Source organism: Parambassis ranga, chromosome 1 (genome assembly GCF_900634625.1).
Source record: "Parambassis ranga chromosome 1, fParRan2.1, whole genome shotgun sequence".
Lineage (NCBI taxonomy): Eukaryota > Metazoa > Chordata > Actinopteri > Ambassidae > Parambassis > Parambassis ranga.
The window spans coordinates 22151989-22165307 of NC_041022.1; the positions used below are offsets into that span (position 1 = coordinate 22151989).

The window sequence follows — 13319 nt, forward strand, 5'->3', positions numbered from 1 at the left end:
CTGTTAATTTTTGGCGATTTGTGACCCTGCTACAAAACTTTTCACGCCTCGCATACTTCATCCAATCAAGCTGAAAATCACTGTGTCCACTCAGGACACCATAGGGAATAGACGCATTCCAAAACTCTTACAAAAGTCTTACGGTGTGGTGGGGGCGTGGCCTCAAAGTTGACCATTCGCCATTACAAAAGAACTCCCTGTATTTTTTGCCCTAACGCGTAGCCCCTCTGGCCAGTTTGACACAGGATCATGAAAATTAGCACACATGTGTATCACCCCAAGACGCACAAAAAAGTCTCTTGGACCCCCCCTCCAAACCCAACAGGAAGTCCGCCATTTTGACTTTTGTGGCCATTTTGTGCCTATTTTTGACCCTGCTTCAAAACTTTTCACGCCTCACATACTTCATGCAATTGAGCTGAAATTCACTGTGTCCACTCAGGACACCACAGGGAATAGAAGCATTCCAAAACTCTTACAAAAGTCTTACGGTGTGGTGGGGGCGTGGCCTCAAAGTTGACCATTCGCCATTACAAAGGAACTCCCTGTATTTTTTGCCCTAATGTGTAGCCCCGCTGGCCAGTTTGACACAGGTTCATGAAAATTAGCACACATGTGTATCACCCCAAGACGCACAAAAAAGTCTCTTGGACCCCGCCTCCAAACCCAACAGGAAGTCCGCCATTTTGACTTTTGTGGCAATTTTTTGCCTATTTGTGACCCTGCTTCAAAACTTTTCACGCCTCACATACTTCATGCAATTGAGCTGAAATTCACTGTGTCTACTCAGGACACCATAGGGAATAGATGCATTCCAAAACTCTTTCAAAAGTATTACCGTGTGGCGGGGGAGTGGCCTCAAAGTTGACCGTTCGCCATTACAAAGGAACTCGCTGTGTTTTATGCAGTACTACCCATATACTTTATGCAATGTGGACAAAATCTTACAGTACTGCTATGGACCCGAGTCTGAACAGATATATATGCTAATAGGATGATACGGTCATAGCGCCACCTACTGGTAGCAGGAAAGTTTGGTTGTAAACATGTGTTCGTTGTATCTCTGTGGAAATAAGAGGAGAGCATAGGACAGGAGAGTATAGGAGACAAGAGCATAGGAGAGAAGACTGCGATGACCCCGCGGATCGCAAGGTGCGCGAGGGCCCGCAATGCTGCTTGCAGCTTTATTTTGTTCTTGTATCCATTTGTGTCTGTTTTGTTACTGGAAGTCCAATAGGTGAGTAAAAAATGGACCCATGTGAAACAGATTTTATTTCAAACCATAAACTGGGAGGAACAGGGCTGTTAGATTTCAGCTACTATTAAGGATTGTTTACAGAAATCCAGAAATCGTTTTGAAAATTGTCAGTAGACACATACAGGCACTTTTCTGTGTTCAAATCTGTTCTTGTAAATCATTTAATGATTTTACCCAAAATAGATATTATGGTTAGATCTGTGCTTAGAAACACATTGTGTATCAGTCACACATTGTTCCAGCTTTGACCAAACTGTTTTTGAACATAACTCTCTAACAACAGAAGTGATTTTATGCCTTATTTTACCTGGTAATCAAAACCCATATCACACCCCTAAGATTCAGCCTTTCAAAGTCCACTGCCTGCACTTTTATTCCACTTTATTGTTTTAACCTTCAAATGAAAATATTTGATGTGCCGCCGCTTTGGCAGCTGCTGATAAGCCAACACAATAATGCAGTTGTATATCATAATATAGTCTTAATAGAGTCATCTGAGTATATTTTGTTTTAGTTCCTGGTCTCTCAGTTAATGCAACACACCAAATGAAGACACTTATATTTAATATTGTGCAAACTTGACAAATAAATATTATCACAATTAAGAAATAATCCAGCATATAATGTAGCAATGTGCCTATCACAGAGAAGATCAGTCTGATGGCTTGAACTTTGGAAATGTTTCCGTCACTTTGTTGAGTCTGCCTGATGGTTCCCTTCTGGCTGAGCACCACTCTTCTGCTGTTGGACCAAATTCAACCATGCAACATTCAATTCCATTTTATTTGCATAGTGCTTTTTACAGCGAGACTACAGAAACACAGGGCCTTATCCCAGGCAAGCTATCAAAGGATTACTTTTAGTCATCCTACTCTAATGTTTCTTCTGTATTGTGTCTGTTTCTTAAGGTACTTCAACCATAAATTGTGCTGGGGTGAGCGATTCTCTGCATGTGGGTGCAGTTGATGAAGGATACACAGGTAACGTCCCTTTAAACGTCTAATGATGAGTCATACCATTCCTATGTCCATCACCTGTGAGGTATATTCTGTCCTCTTGACCCATGGTGCTACAGGGGATGTAGAGCTGGTGAGTGGTATTGAAGCAGGCAGCATAGTGAAGCTGGTGCCATACCTCTTTCCTGTCCACCTTGAATACCTGGAGCTGAGCTTCACACCCGGGGACACCAGCGCAACTGTTCACACCAAGAAGCCACTGGATGCAGACACGCTGGCGTCTGTGAGTTGCTGCAGATCTGTCTCACAGATGTTATATATTATGTATAATATCATTATGTTTATATTATTTTATGTGCAACAGTTTGTCTGATTATACAAATAACACACTATGATCCTGTTTTTTTAGAGTGACAGTACCTTGCATTATTCTATCATGTGTGATGGTGATATTAAGGTGGGTACATTTTCCAAAGCTTCACTTAGTAAGCAGTAAAACTAGAAACGGAAATAAATAAAATGGTGTGTTTACTTTTGCAGTACAACAATCCTCGGACACTCAAAATCAACGATCTCAATGACAACAGTCCAATATTTGAAAAGACGCACTATGCCACCACTGTCTCTGAGGTGAATCTTTTAAAAAGGGATGATACACAACATTGCTTTCAGAGGAACAGGGATGTGACTAAATTTAGTGTGAGTGTTTCATTTAGTCTTGTCTTCTTTCAGACTCAAAGTGTGGACACAGAGGTTCTTCGAGTGAAAGCTGTGGATGCAGACAGCACTGCAGCAAACAACAGAGTGACATATTCCATGGTAATAACATGTGTCGTGTTTTAAAAAGCTGCAACAAATGTTACCGTTTATCCAAGTGCAGGCAGAAAAAGGTCAATCAGGGTTTTTAGTGTTATGATGAGTAATAATATTCTATGTGAGTACAACAGGCAGAACAGGCTGACTAACACGTAGTCCTACTCTAAGGCCTATGCTGCTGGGGGACAGAAACATGATCCACTGAGCAGTTCCCCCACCTCCTCAACACCACCACCGTTTTGTGAAAGGTGCTATATAAATAAATAACATTGAAGTGAATTGATTTTGATGGACACGTTCTTTTGTTAGGAACCACCTTCAGAGGCCTTTGTTTTGATCAACTCAGGGGCTTTTATTTTGAAAAGACGTTTGAACTACAATCAAGTCAAAAAGTACACCTTCACAGTGACAGCCCAGGTAGGTGCAACATGTACAACATACCAGAACAGGAGAGGCACTGTGACTGTTGCAATGAGTGTGTGAGTGTGTGTGACTGCAGGATAACTGGGGGCTGAGTGACACGGCATCTGTGGTGATCGATGTGGAGGACTTTGACAACTTGAACCCTTTTTTCAGCCACAGTCTGTACCATGCCTTTATTCCAGAAAATCAGGTGAGTCTTTGTGCTTTCATTTTGACATGACTGAATCTGAATGATAGTGAGTGAGTTTTAAATTTTGTGTTTTGTAAATCAGGCCGGAGTTTTCCGCACCATTCAGCCAGAAGCAATAAAGGCTCAGGATGGGGACACTGGGATCAACATGACTTTAACTTACAGCATCACTAGTGGTAAATAATCATCTTTGAGAAGAAAACATGAACAATTTTCAAAATATATATACATAAATAGGCCTAAACCATGAAAAACCTGTTTGTATAGTGTCTCCAGAAAAGTATGAGAGAAACTTTGGCATTGACACCAGCAGTGGAGTTCTGTCTGTGGTGACCGCCATCGACAGAGACGAGATGGACAGCAGCCTGATCTCTGTTTATATCAAGGTATCTTAATGATTCAGGAAGACTTCGGCAAATGTATTTTACTGAATTTCAGTGTCTGTGATCATAGTTTACCACATAAATACTCTGTCCCTCTCTGCAGGCAGCTCAAGCAGACGACAGCCTGAAGACGGCTGTGGCTGTGGTGTCCGTCACTGTTGAGGATGTGAATGATAACGTTCCAGAGTTTGATCAGGCCAGCTACTCTGTAACACTTCTGGAAAACTCTCCTGTTGACACTGTTGTGTTTAAAACTGTGGTCACTGACCTGGACCAGGTAGACCGAGCTTTAAACTGCATGATGTTTAGTGAGAGTGCTGTCAGTAAGCCCCTCTCTCTCCTGTTAAGGTTACATAATTTCAGCGTATGCCTTCCTATCTGTGTATCTGTTGTGCAGGGAGGATTTGTGGGAACTCTGCAGATTGTCCCGGAATCTGCTCCTTTCTCAATCAGCTCTGATGGGACAGTCAGAGTGAAAAACTCCACAGCTCTGGACAGAGAGGCCACTGAAAAGATCACATTTCAGGTAAATCAGAAAATGTTATATTATTGTTACCCAGCAGACCCGGTCTTTACAATATGTTCGTCAGCCTCGTATGTTTTTCTTGTACTCTTTTACCTTTACTTCCTTGTTTGAGAGTGACAGAGCAGGAGCCAGTGTTTACTGGACATACACTGCAACATGTGCTGTTTTTTGTCTTTCCTTCTTGACTCAAAGATCGAAGCAAGGGAGAGAGATCCACCCAACAATGCTGCGACCGCACAAGTCAGTGTGACTCTTCTGGATGAGAACGACAATAATCCCACATTCACCAGCAGTGTGTACGAGGGGAAAGTGTTTGCAAATCTGTGGGAATGTTGCTAGTCCAGGTAATTTGTGACTAGATTTTTAATAGATGTTTTCTTTAACATCATATATTACAATTTGTTTCAAATAATTTACTTTCTGTTTGTCAGCTACACAATTTAAAGGGAATGGGCACTGTTTACGTTGTTATGACAGGCTTTCCATTTAAACTTGTGATCACTTCCAGTAGAAGCTTGTTCAGGATACGTTTTAAGGATCCGTTCCTTTTAACCCTTTACTTCAGATTAGTTCAGATTCAGGACACACCCACCTGCCATATAAAACCCAGAGTTGTACAAGTTAACAGATCTAGTGTGTGATTGCTAAAGTCTGCCATTACATAACCATTGCATCCCGGGATACTGTGTTTGTGTTTTGGTATGTGATCTGATGGTCATTTGTAATATATAACTCAAAGGTGTTGGCAGAGGATCCTGATGATGGTGTCAATGGGCAGATCAAGTACACTATTGACTTCGGCAACAATGAAAGATACTTCTCAATGGATGAAAACACCGGAGAGATCTCACTGGCGGAGACCATCCCTCTACAGGAAAACAGGATTTTGGAGTTCCCTCTCTACATAACAGCCAGAGACGGTAGATTTGCTGTAATTCATGTGATTATTCATGTGATTATTTAGCCTGTTCGTTCAGTCCCACAGTCAATAATGTTCCACTTTCACAGAGTATTTGTTGGCTCTGTAACATCAATTACTTCACATTTAGCCATATTTTATGGATGTTTTAGTTCATAGAAACATTAGAGTGGCTAGTATGCTTCACAAAATAATTTGTTGTGGTGGTTTCCAACAGTATCTAAAAACCTGTGCCTACTAACTTTAATAACTGTAATTTCCTTGTTGAAAATGTTAATCTCATTTGAATGTTAAAACACCACAGATGTCTTAGTTTAAAGAAAGCCGCTCATTACAGCCAAAAGGTTCCTCACATAAAAAGATGAGGACCACAGATGTCGTCTGACACTATAAAACCTAGTTTTCTTGAAGCACACTAAGACTGTTGGAAAGTTATCTAAATATCGGCACCAGAGTAAGCAGGCACTGACTGCAGCTGTTTCACACTCATTCATTGTCTATCCTTCCTTTCCTCCAGGGGGCAGCATATCCCGGTCGTCTTCAGCACAGGTGAACATTCGTGCCCCAGGTTCCTCAAAACCTCAGTTTTTACAAAAGATTTACACAGGCACTGTAAAGGAGGAGCAAGACCCCGGTGTTACCATTCTTAGGGTAAGTTTCTCTCATGTAATATGTTTTTATGACCAAGCCTCAGTGGTGATTCTACAAATCAGCTGACATTAAACACCGTCTACTCAATCATGTTAACATTCAGTCACATTCTGAATTTTTAGGTCGACTTCCTCGCTATACCTGCTGAGAGCCCTGTGACTCTACGAGTTGAGAAAGAATCTGACAACTTTGCAATCTCCTCCACTGGTGATTTAACCACAAAACAGAAGCTGGACTATGACGAGGCCCCACACCACTACTCTGTGGAAATCACCATCTCAGATGGTGTCAACACTGACAGAGCAGTTGTGGAGGTTGAAGTCACTGACGTCAATGATAACAGCCCTGTTTTTGCACCAAGTTCTGTCACAAAGTCTGTCCCTGAGGATGCAGAGCCAGGAACCAATGTGACGGTAGTTCAAGCTACAGACAAAGACAGTGGCTTCAACAAGGAGATCAGATACTCACTGAGAGGAGGAGAGGGAAAGTTCTCCATTGATCCTGTGTCTGGGATCGTCAGTGTGGCTGGAGCACTAGACAGGGAGACTGAGGCACAGTATAATCTACAGGTAGTGGCTGAAGACCAGGGTCGTCCAGCCAGGTCTGCCACAGCCACCCTGCTGGTCCATGTGTCTGACATCAATGACAATGCTCCAAAGTTCACTGAGGCTGGGTATCAGATTGAAGTCTTAGAAACAGAGGTGGCTGGAGCAAGCTTGCTCACTCTATTAGCTGTGGATCCTGATGAAGGTGCAAATGGGAGAGTGAGGTACAGCATCTTCCATCAAAGCCCCTCATCAGACCCAGCTACTTTTCAGTTGGAGGCTTCCAGTGGGATCCTGCAGCTGGCCCAGCTTTTGGACTACAGCGAGGTGAAGGAGTACACTCTGAAGGTTCAGGCCTTTGATGGTGGGGATCCCTATATGGTTGCAAACACCTCTGTTGTGGTGAAGGTGAAGGATGTGAACAACAACCCACCTGAGTTCAGTACAGAAAGCTATGATGTGGCTGTCTCTGAGAACCTGGCAGGTGGTGCATCCATCCTGACCCTGGAGGTCACTGACAAGGATGAGGTGAGCTACATCAGCTGCTTCTTTTGTCACTGATGAAGGGCTGACGGTGAAACTGAGATATTTTTAAAACATTTCCTCTTCCTCAGGGTGGATTCTCCAATGGTTACTTCATCTATACCAGTGATACCTTTGACATCAACAAACAGGGTGTTGTCTCACTGAAGACAGGCGCCACTTTGGACAGAGAGACAAAGGACAATTACATACTACAGGTATGTTTGAACAGAATGATTCTACTTCCTGTTTTTGTATGTTCCATTTGTTCTTGCTGATTTAGTGTTGTTTTCTGTTTGTGTGTGTTCAGGTTGTGGCAGTGGATCATGTCACTGACGGTCTGAGATCCACAGCTCAGCTCAACATCACCGTCCTGGACTACAATGACAACGCTCCACAGTTCCCCAGCAGATCCCAGAGGGCCACTACTCGGAGGAAACTCCAAGAGAAGTCTTTGCCATTGTGCCCACTGACGCTGACCTCGGGCTCAATGGAGAAGTCACCGTCTCCCTCAGCTCTCCACACTCGCTCTCACCCTCTCTCAAATTCAGAGAGGTGAGGAAAATAAATGATTCATTTAGCAATTTTGTCAATAGGCCTGATTGGAAAATTGATCCCAGACTGTCACAAATTGTCATTTTTGTCAACACAAATGCATGAATCGTCTAGGCCTTAGTGTACAGAATGTTGTTTTCATGTGTTGTATTGCAGGATGGGATGTTGCTCGCTGTTGGGGATTTGGATCGTGAGAGGAGGGACAGTTACGACCTGGTTGTTAGGGCTTCAGACAAAGGCACCCCACAGAGGCAGGTAAGAGATGCAGCTGGGAGGAGTGTAATGATGACTGGACTCTTCCAGACTATCACAATGTGTGTCTCATTACTGAAATTTACACAATCCAGAACACCACCACCATCAGAGTGAGCCTCATTGACGTCAACGATAACAGACCTGAGTTCAGCTCCAGCAGGTACGTCAGCAGCATCCTGCTGAAAGACACAGAGAAAGGGAAGCTGCTGCTGACGATGTCCGCCACTGACCAAGACATCGGGAACAACGCGCTCATCACCTACAGGTCAGTTTGTGTCAACTCAGCAGCAGCTAAGACCCTGTCATGTCACACCAGTCTCATATAAGCTGCTATAACTTAAACTATTCCTGGACTGTTACATTATACCAACTGCACTGACTTGCACCATTGCATCTTTTGCACTCTCATACCAGTCTCAATAAGCTGTTATAAGTTAAACCATTCCTGTTTATATTATGCCAACTGCACTGACTTGCACTATACATCTTTTGCACTCTTACTGCATTGTGCCTTCATTATGTGCCTTGTATTTTGTGTGTGCCTCATTGTAGGTACATTTTTTTACACTTTATATTTATCTTTAGTTTTTAGTTACATTTTATATGTTGCGGAGTGAAGAGTAACGCAATTTCGATTCTCTGTATGTTCAGCACATATAGCAGAGTTGACAATAAAGCTGACTTGACTTGACTTGACTTAACTTGACTCTAGCTCTGCAAATAATTAGCATTATGGTTTGATTACATAATGTCCTTGTTAACTGTATCTGTATTTTTTTTGTAGATTTTCTGAAGGAAATTCTCCATATTTGGCCTTAAACAGTGAGAGTGGGGAAGTGACTTTGACCTCTGACCTTTCTGACATAACAGAAGACACCACTCTGCAGCTGACTGCCATGGCCAAAGACCATGGCCAGCCTCCTCTCAACTCCACAGGTCAGTGTGGTGGCATCTGGTGTCACCTTTTAAAGGGTAAACTATCAGTGTTAGCATGTTTTTATGGTTTCATGCAGCTGCTGTGGTGGTGAATCTGAGGGTTGTCAGTCTGGTGGAGAATGTGGCCTTCCAGAGCTCCTCTTACAACTTCAGCCTGCCTGAGAACCAGCCGGCGGGGGTGCTTGTGGGGAGGGTCTTTGCCTCAGCAGGAAGCAACATTTACAAAGTCACCTATGCACTGAAAACACACGCTGACGTGTTCTCTGTCGATGCCAATGGAGCTATCACGACCACAGCACAGCTGGACAGAGAAAAGCAGGAGTGGTACATCCTGGAGGTGGAGGCTGTGGACACACGGAGCCCCCCGACATCAGCAACAGCGGTGGTACGTCCTGTAAAATGCAGCTTTTTTAACAATGACATTCTCTGCCTGAAAAATGCATGCTACGCTTAAATGTATATGGTTAGCATGAGCTAATGGGTGGGGTCATTTGGCAACAGCAGGGTGGGTGAACCTCCAGTCTTCATGTGGTATGAATAGGCTGATGTATTGTGATTGTTTTTTCTGTCTCAGGTCAGAGTTCAGGTAGAGGATGTGAATGAGCCTCCGCAGTTTCCCCCTGAGGTTTACAAAGCCTCTGTGTTCAGCATCGCCCTGTACAAAACCCCCATCATCTACGTCAAGGTGAACACATCCAGCTTCTATCACTTCCATGTATCAGGAAATATTGATACTATGTCGAGAATCTGTTGTATGATTATTGTCGCAGCTATCAAGGATAGGTGTGTACTTTGAACTGCTGTGTGGTTAATGTGTCAGTGAGCTGCTGTGAGATATGCAACATCATTAAGAAGCTGGAGGGAACAGATCCGTCCTATCAGAGGGGAGCCTATCAGCACTGAAAACATTTGAAATGACAAAGTTATGCAGTTTTAATGATTTTAATTTGAATGTGTTGCCATTGGGTTGCTCCTTTTGCTGACAGTCTAAGCACATTTAATTAAAAAAAAGAAAGCACATTATGTAACATTCATCTGTAGCCAAAGAAGAATGTTTCATTTGTTTTTCATTTTTTATTTTTTTACCATGGCCCCTCCAGGCTTCAGACCCGGATGTTGGAGAGGAGGGTCAGCTGGTCTACAGCCTGTCAGGAGGAAGTTCTCACTTTGACGTGGAGCTATCCTCAGGTCTGGTGTACGTGGTTTCAGCGGCAGGCCTGGCGGGACAGACAGCTGCAGTGGAGGTGAAAGCTACAGACCCCAGAGGACTGTCTGCTACAGCCAGGGTGGAGGTGGGAGGCAAACCAAAATGAGACATGTGCATGCTAAATAACACTAAGACATTCAGGTGTCAGGTAGTTCTGCAAATGTATCCACTCAGGATGCAAAATCTACTGAGCAGTGAACAGATTAATATGGAACAAACTCTTCTCTGCCCCCAGGTGGTGGTTCAGGGAAGTGCAAGCAGCAGTAACCTGGTGATTATCTCACTTAATCAGCCTGCTAACACTGTGGAGAAAAAGGTTCCTGAGCTGGAGAAGTAAGACAACAATAATTTTCTGATTTATTTTACAAATGTATTTGTTATAATTTATGTTTGTATCCACTCAGGTCTTTGGGTAAAGCTCTGGGATGGACTGTGAACATCATCCAGGTGTCCAGTGCTAACGGAGGAACCCCCGAGTCCAGAATGCTGAGGGAGTCTGTCAGGACTTTGGTCAGCTTTGTTGCTGTGGATGGAGGGGAAGCTGTTTCCTCTGAGGAAGTCATAAAGTAAGAGTCCAGATGGTACTAATCATCTGTCCATCAATCGACCATTTCTTTGAAAGATATTTAAAGTTGTAACACATTTGATAAGTTAAGATTTTTTAATGCTTAAGTACCTAACCAGTTCCTTGAGTTGAATCAAACACCATCTGTCTGATCCACCAGGAGACTGCAGAGCCAGTCAGCTGCTGTGATGGCAGAGCTAACCCTGGTGTTTGGGGAGGGGCTTCATTTTGACATTGAGACGAAGCCTGAGACGTCCTCCTCTGACCAGGCTGTGGTCATCGCTCTGGGTGTCCTTTTGGGTCTGAGCATGCTGGGATTGATTATCACTTCCACACTGATCATCAGGTGAGACTGGGCATCTGATGGGGTGGTGGAAGCTAACCTTCTAACTGTGATACAGTAAGGGTCGATGATTTTGTAAATTTGCCCACTAACAAAGAAATGATGAGTCTATAATTTCAATAGTAGGTTTATTTGAACAGCGAGAGACAAACAAAAACAAAAAAAATGTATTTTAATCAATCACAGAGGTCAGACGTCTTGTAGTTGGCCACAAGCTCTGCACACATCTCAGGGGGGATTTTGTCCCATTCATCTTTGCAGATCCTCTCCAAGTCATTAATGTTTTGTGGGTAATGTTTGTCAACTCGAACCTTCACAGATTTTCTATTGGATTAAGGTCTGGGGACTAACTAGGCCACTCCAAAACCTTAATATGCTTCTTCTTGATCAATCCTTTGTTGCCTTGGCTGTGTGTTTTGGATCATTGTCGTGCTGGAATACTCACTCACCGCCCAGGTTAATGCCCTGCCTGAGGAAAGGAGGTTCTCACTTGATGTTACATAACCCCATCCATCCTCCCTGTGATGCAGTGCAGTACACCCCATGCATAATGTTTCCTCCTCCATGTTTAATAGTGGGGATGGTGTTCTTGGAGTCATAAGCAGCATTCCTCCTCCAAACAAGTTGAATTGAGTTGATGCCAAAGAGCTGGATTTTGGTCTCATCTGACCACAACACTTTCAGCCAGTCCTCCTCTGAATCATTCAGATGTTCAGTGGCAAACTTCAGTACATGTGCTTTCTTGAGCAGAGCATGTTCCCAACTGTTTTCTTGGCGACTGTGGTCCCAGCTGCCTTGAGATCATTGACAGGTTCCTCCCGAGTATTTATTCTCATTATCACTGAAACTCCAAGAGGTGAGATCTTGCATGGAGCTGCAGACTGAGGGAGGCAGTTATTTTATGTTTCTTCCATTTGTGAATATTATATATGCACCAGCTGTTGTCACCTTCCCACCCAGCTGCTTGGTGATGGTCTTTAGTCCATTCCAGCCTTGTGTAGGTCCACAGTCCTGTCCCTGACAACCTTGGAAAGCTCTTTGGTCTTGGCCAGGACAGTGGACAGGAGTCTTTTATACAGGTAAGGAGCTGAGAGGGCTCCCAGTGTCAGCCCCTTACCTGTATAACATACACCTGGGAATCTGGCTGATTGATGGAGGATCAACTTTCTTCATTCATGAAAATGTGAATTGATGTATAACCTTTTAAAAATATATAAAAAAAAATTATAGACTGATCAATTCTGTGTTATTGGGCAAACTTCAAATCACCTTTTCCCTAACTAATCATGTGTTTGTACCATCAGGTTCAAAGGGAAGGATATCCAGGACTCTGACCAGGAGAGCTTTGACATTGACCAAAATACTGAAAGCTACTTGTAAGTTGTATCAAAAGCTCCTCAGTCTGCATCAGATGTGTACATGAAACATATTTTAATGGGACTTCCTGTTCCTCTTTAGTAACTGGTCCCGGAAGACCTCTGAACCCTCTGAGCAGGTAAATCCCATTCACAGTGTTGCAGTGAAATGTTTAAAGTGAAATCCAGCTGATCGGTGATTTGTGTCCCAGGGACAGACAAGGCTGCACGAGAAGACAGCAAAGGACTTGCAGCCGAGGACGGACAGAGAGAAAGCTCAGGAGGACAGAGACACAAAGGAGACAGTGAAGACAGATGGCAACAATGTTAGAGTTAAAGAGGACGGTGACAGGGAGGGTAATGAAACCACGTCCGTTTTCTGACCTGAACAGAGCAGCTTTCTGTTTGAAGTCTGCAGAACAACAGAAAAAAATACACATTTAAAAATAATCCTGTGATAAAAGATGTTTTTCAGGAACAGCACCACAGACTGTTCTTGTCGTTTGTCAACATTCTTCAAGCAGATGGAAACAACCACCACCTACAAAAACCTCATGTGTTGTTGCTCCTCAAATTATTTATTCTTCTAAAAGTGAAATTTAATAAATTCTTCTTGAGTGATGGTTTTGGGTTAATAATAATAATGAGTTCACGTGCTGCTTGTCATAAATGTGTAACAGCAGCCACAATACAAACTTAACTGGGGTGTGTATTTATTACCTAAATGCAGGTTCATGTACCTCAGTACTGTGTACATATGCAGCAGCACTGTTATGAAAAAGCCATTTTTAAATGAACATGTTTGAGCTCTTTCACATGACGCCCTCTGGTGTCACATCAGTGTTGTTTTTTTTTGTTCTCTAATGTTTTAAAGTTGTAAATTTTCAACTGTTCCTCTTGTTGAGTCCTGGTGG

General features: G+C 43.1%; 1 protein-coding gene and 2 long non-coding RNA genes across 3 annotated transcripts; all 3 read left to right on the top strand.

Moving 5' to 3' along the window:
- Positions 1 to 3571: 3571 nt before the first annotated feature.
- Positions 3572 to 4035, top strand: LOC114440593 (uncharacterized). The gene is made up of 3 exons (XR_003671157.1): positions 3572 to 3643; positions 3726 to 3819; positions 3911 to 4035. It is a non-coding gene; the product is annotated as an uncharacterized LOC114440593 (long non-coding RNA).
- A 121-nt stretch (positions 4036 to 4156) lies between these two features.
- LOC114440578 (uncharacterized) lies at positions 4157 to 4781 on the top strand. The gene is made up of 3 exons (XR_003671153.1): positions 4157 to 4303; positions 4424 to 4552; positions 4745 to 4781. It is a non-coding gene; the product is annotated as an uncharacterized LOC114440578 (long non-coding RNA).
- Positions 4782 to 5375: 594 nt separating this feature from the next.
- On the top strand, positions 5376 to 12900 carry LOC114428549 (cadherin EGF LAG seven-pass G-type receptor 1-like). The gene is made up of 18 exons (XM_028397109.1): positions 5376 to 5472; positions 5989 to 6122; positions 6245 to 7195; positions 7282 to 7407; positions 7500 to 7559; positions 7601 to 7744; positions 7901 to 7999; positions 8092 to 8264; positions 8784 to 8935; positions 9013 to 9320; positions 9510 to 9620; positions 10036 to 10227; positions 10378 to 10475; positions 10547 to 10708; positions 10868 to 11053; positions 12355 to 12426; positions 12509 to 12545; positions 12618 to 12900. The coding sequence occupies exons 1-18, from the start codon at positions 5376 to 5378 to the stop codon at positions 12786 to 12788; spliced, it is 3273 nt and encodes a 1090-aa protein (XP_028252910.1). The 3' UTR covers positions 12789 to 12900.
- The last annotated feature ends 419 nt before the right edge of the window (positions 12901 to 13319 follow it).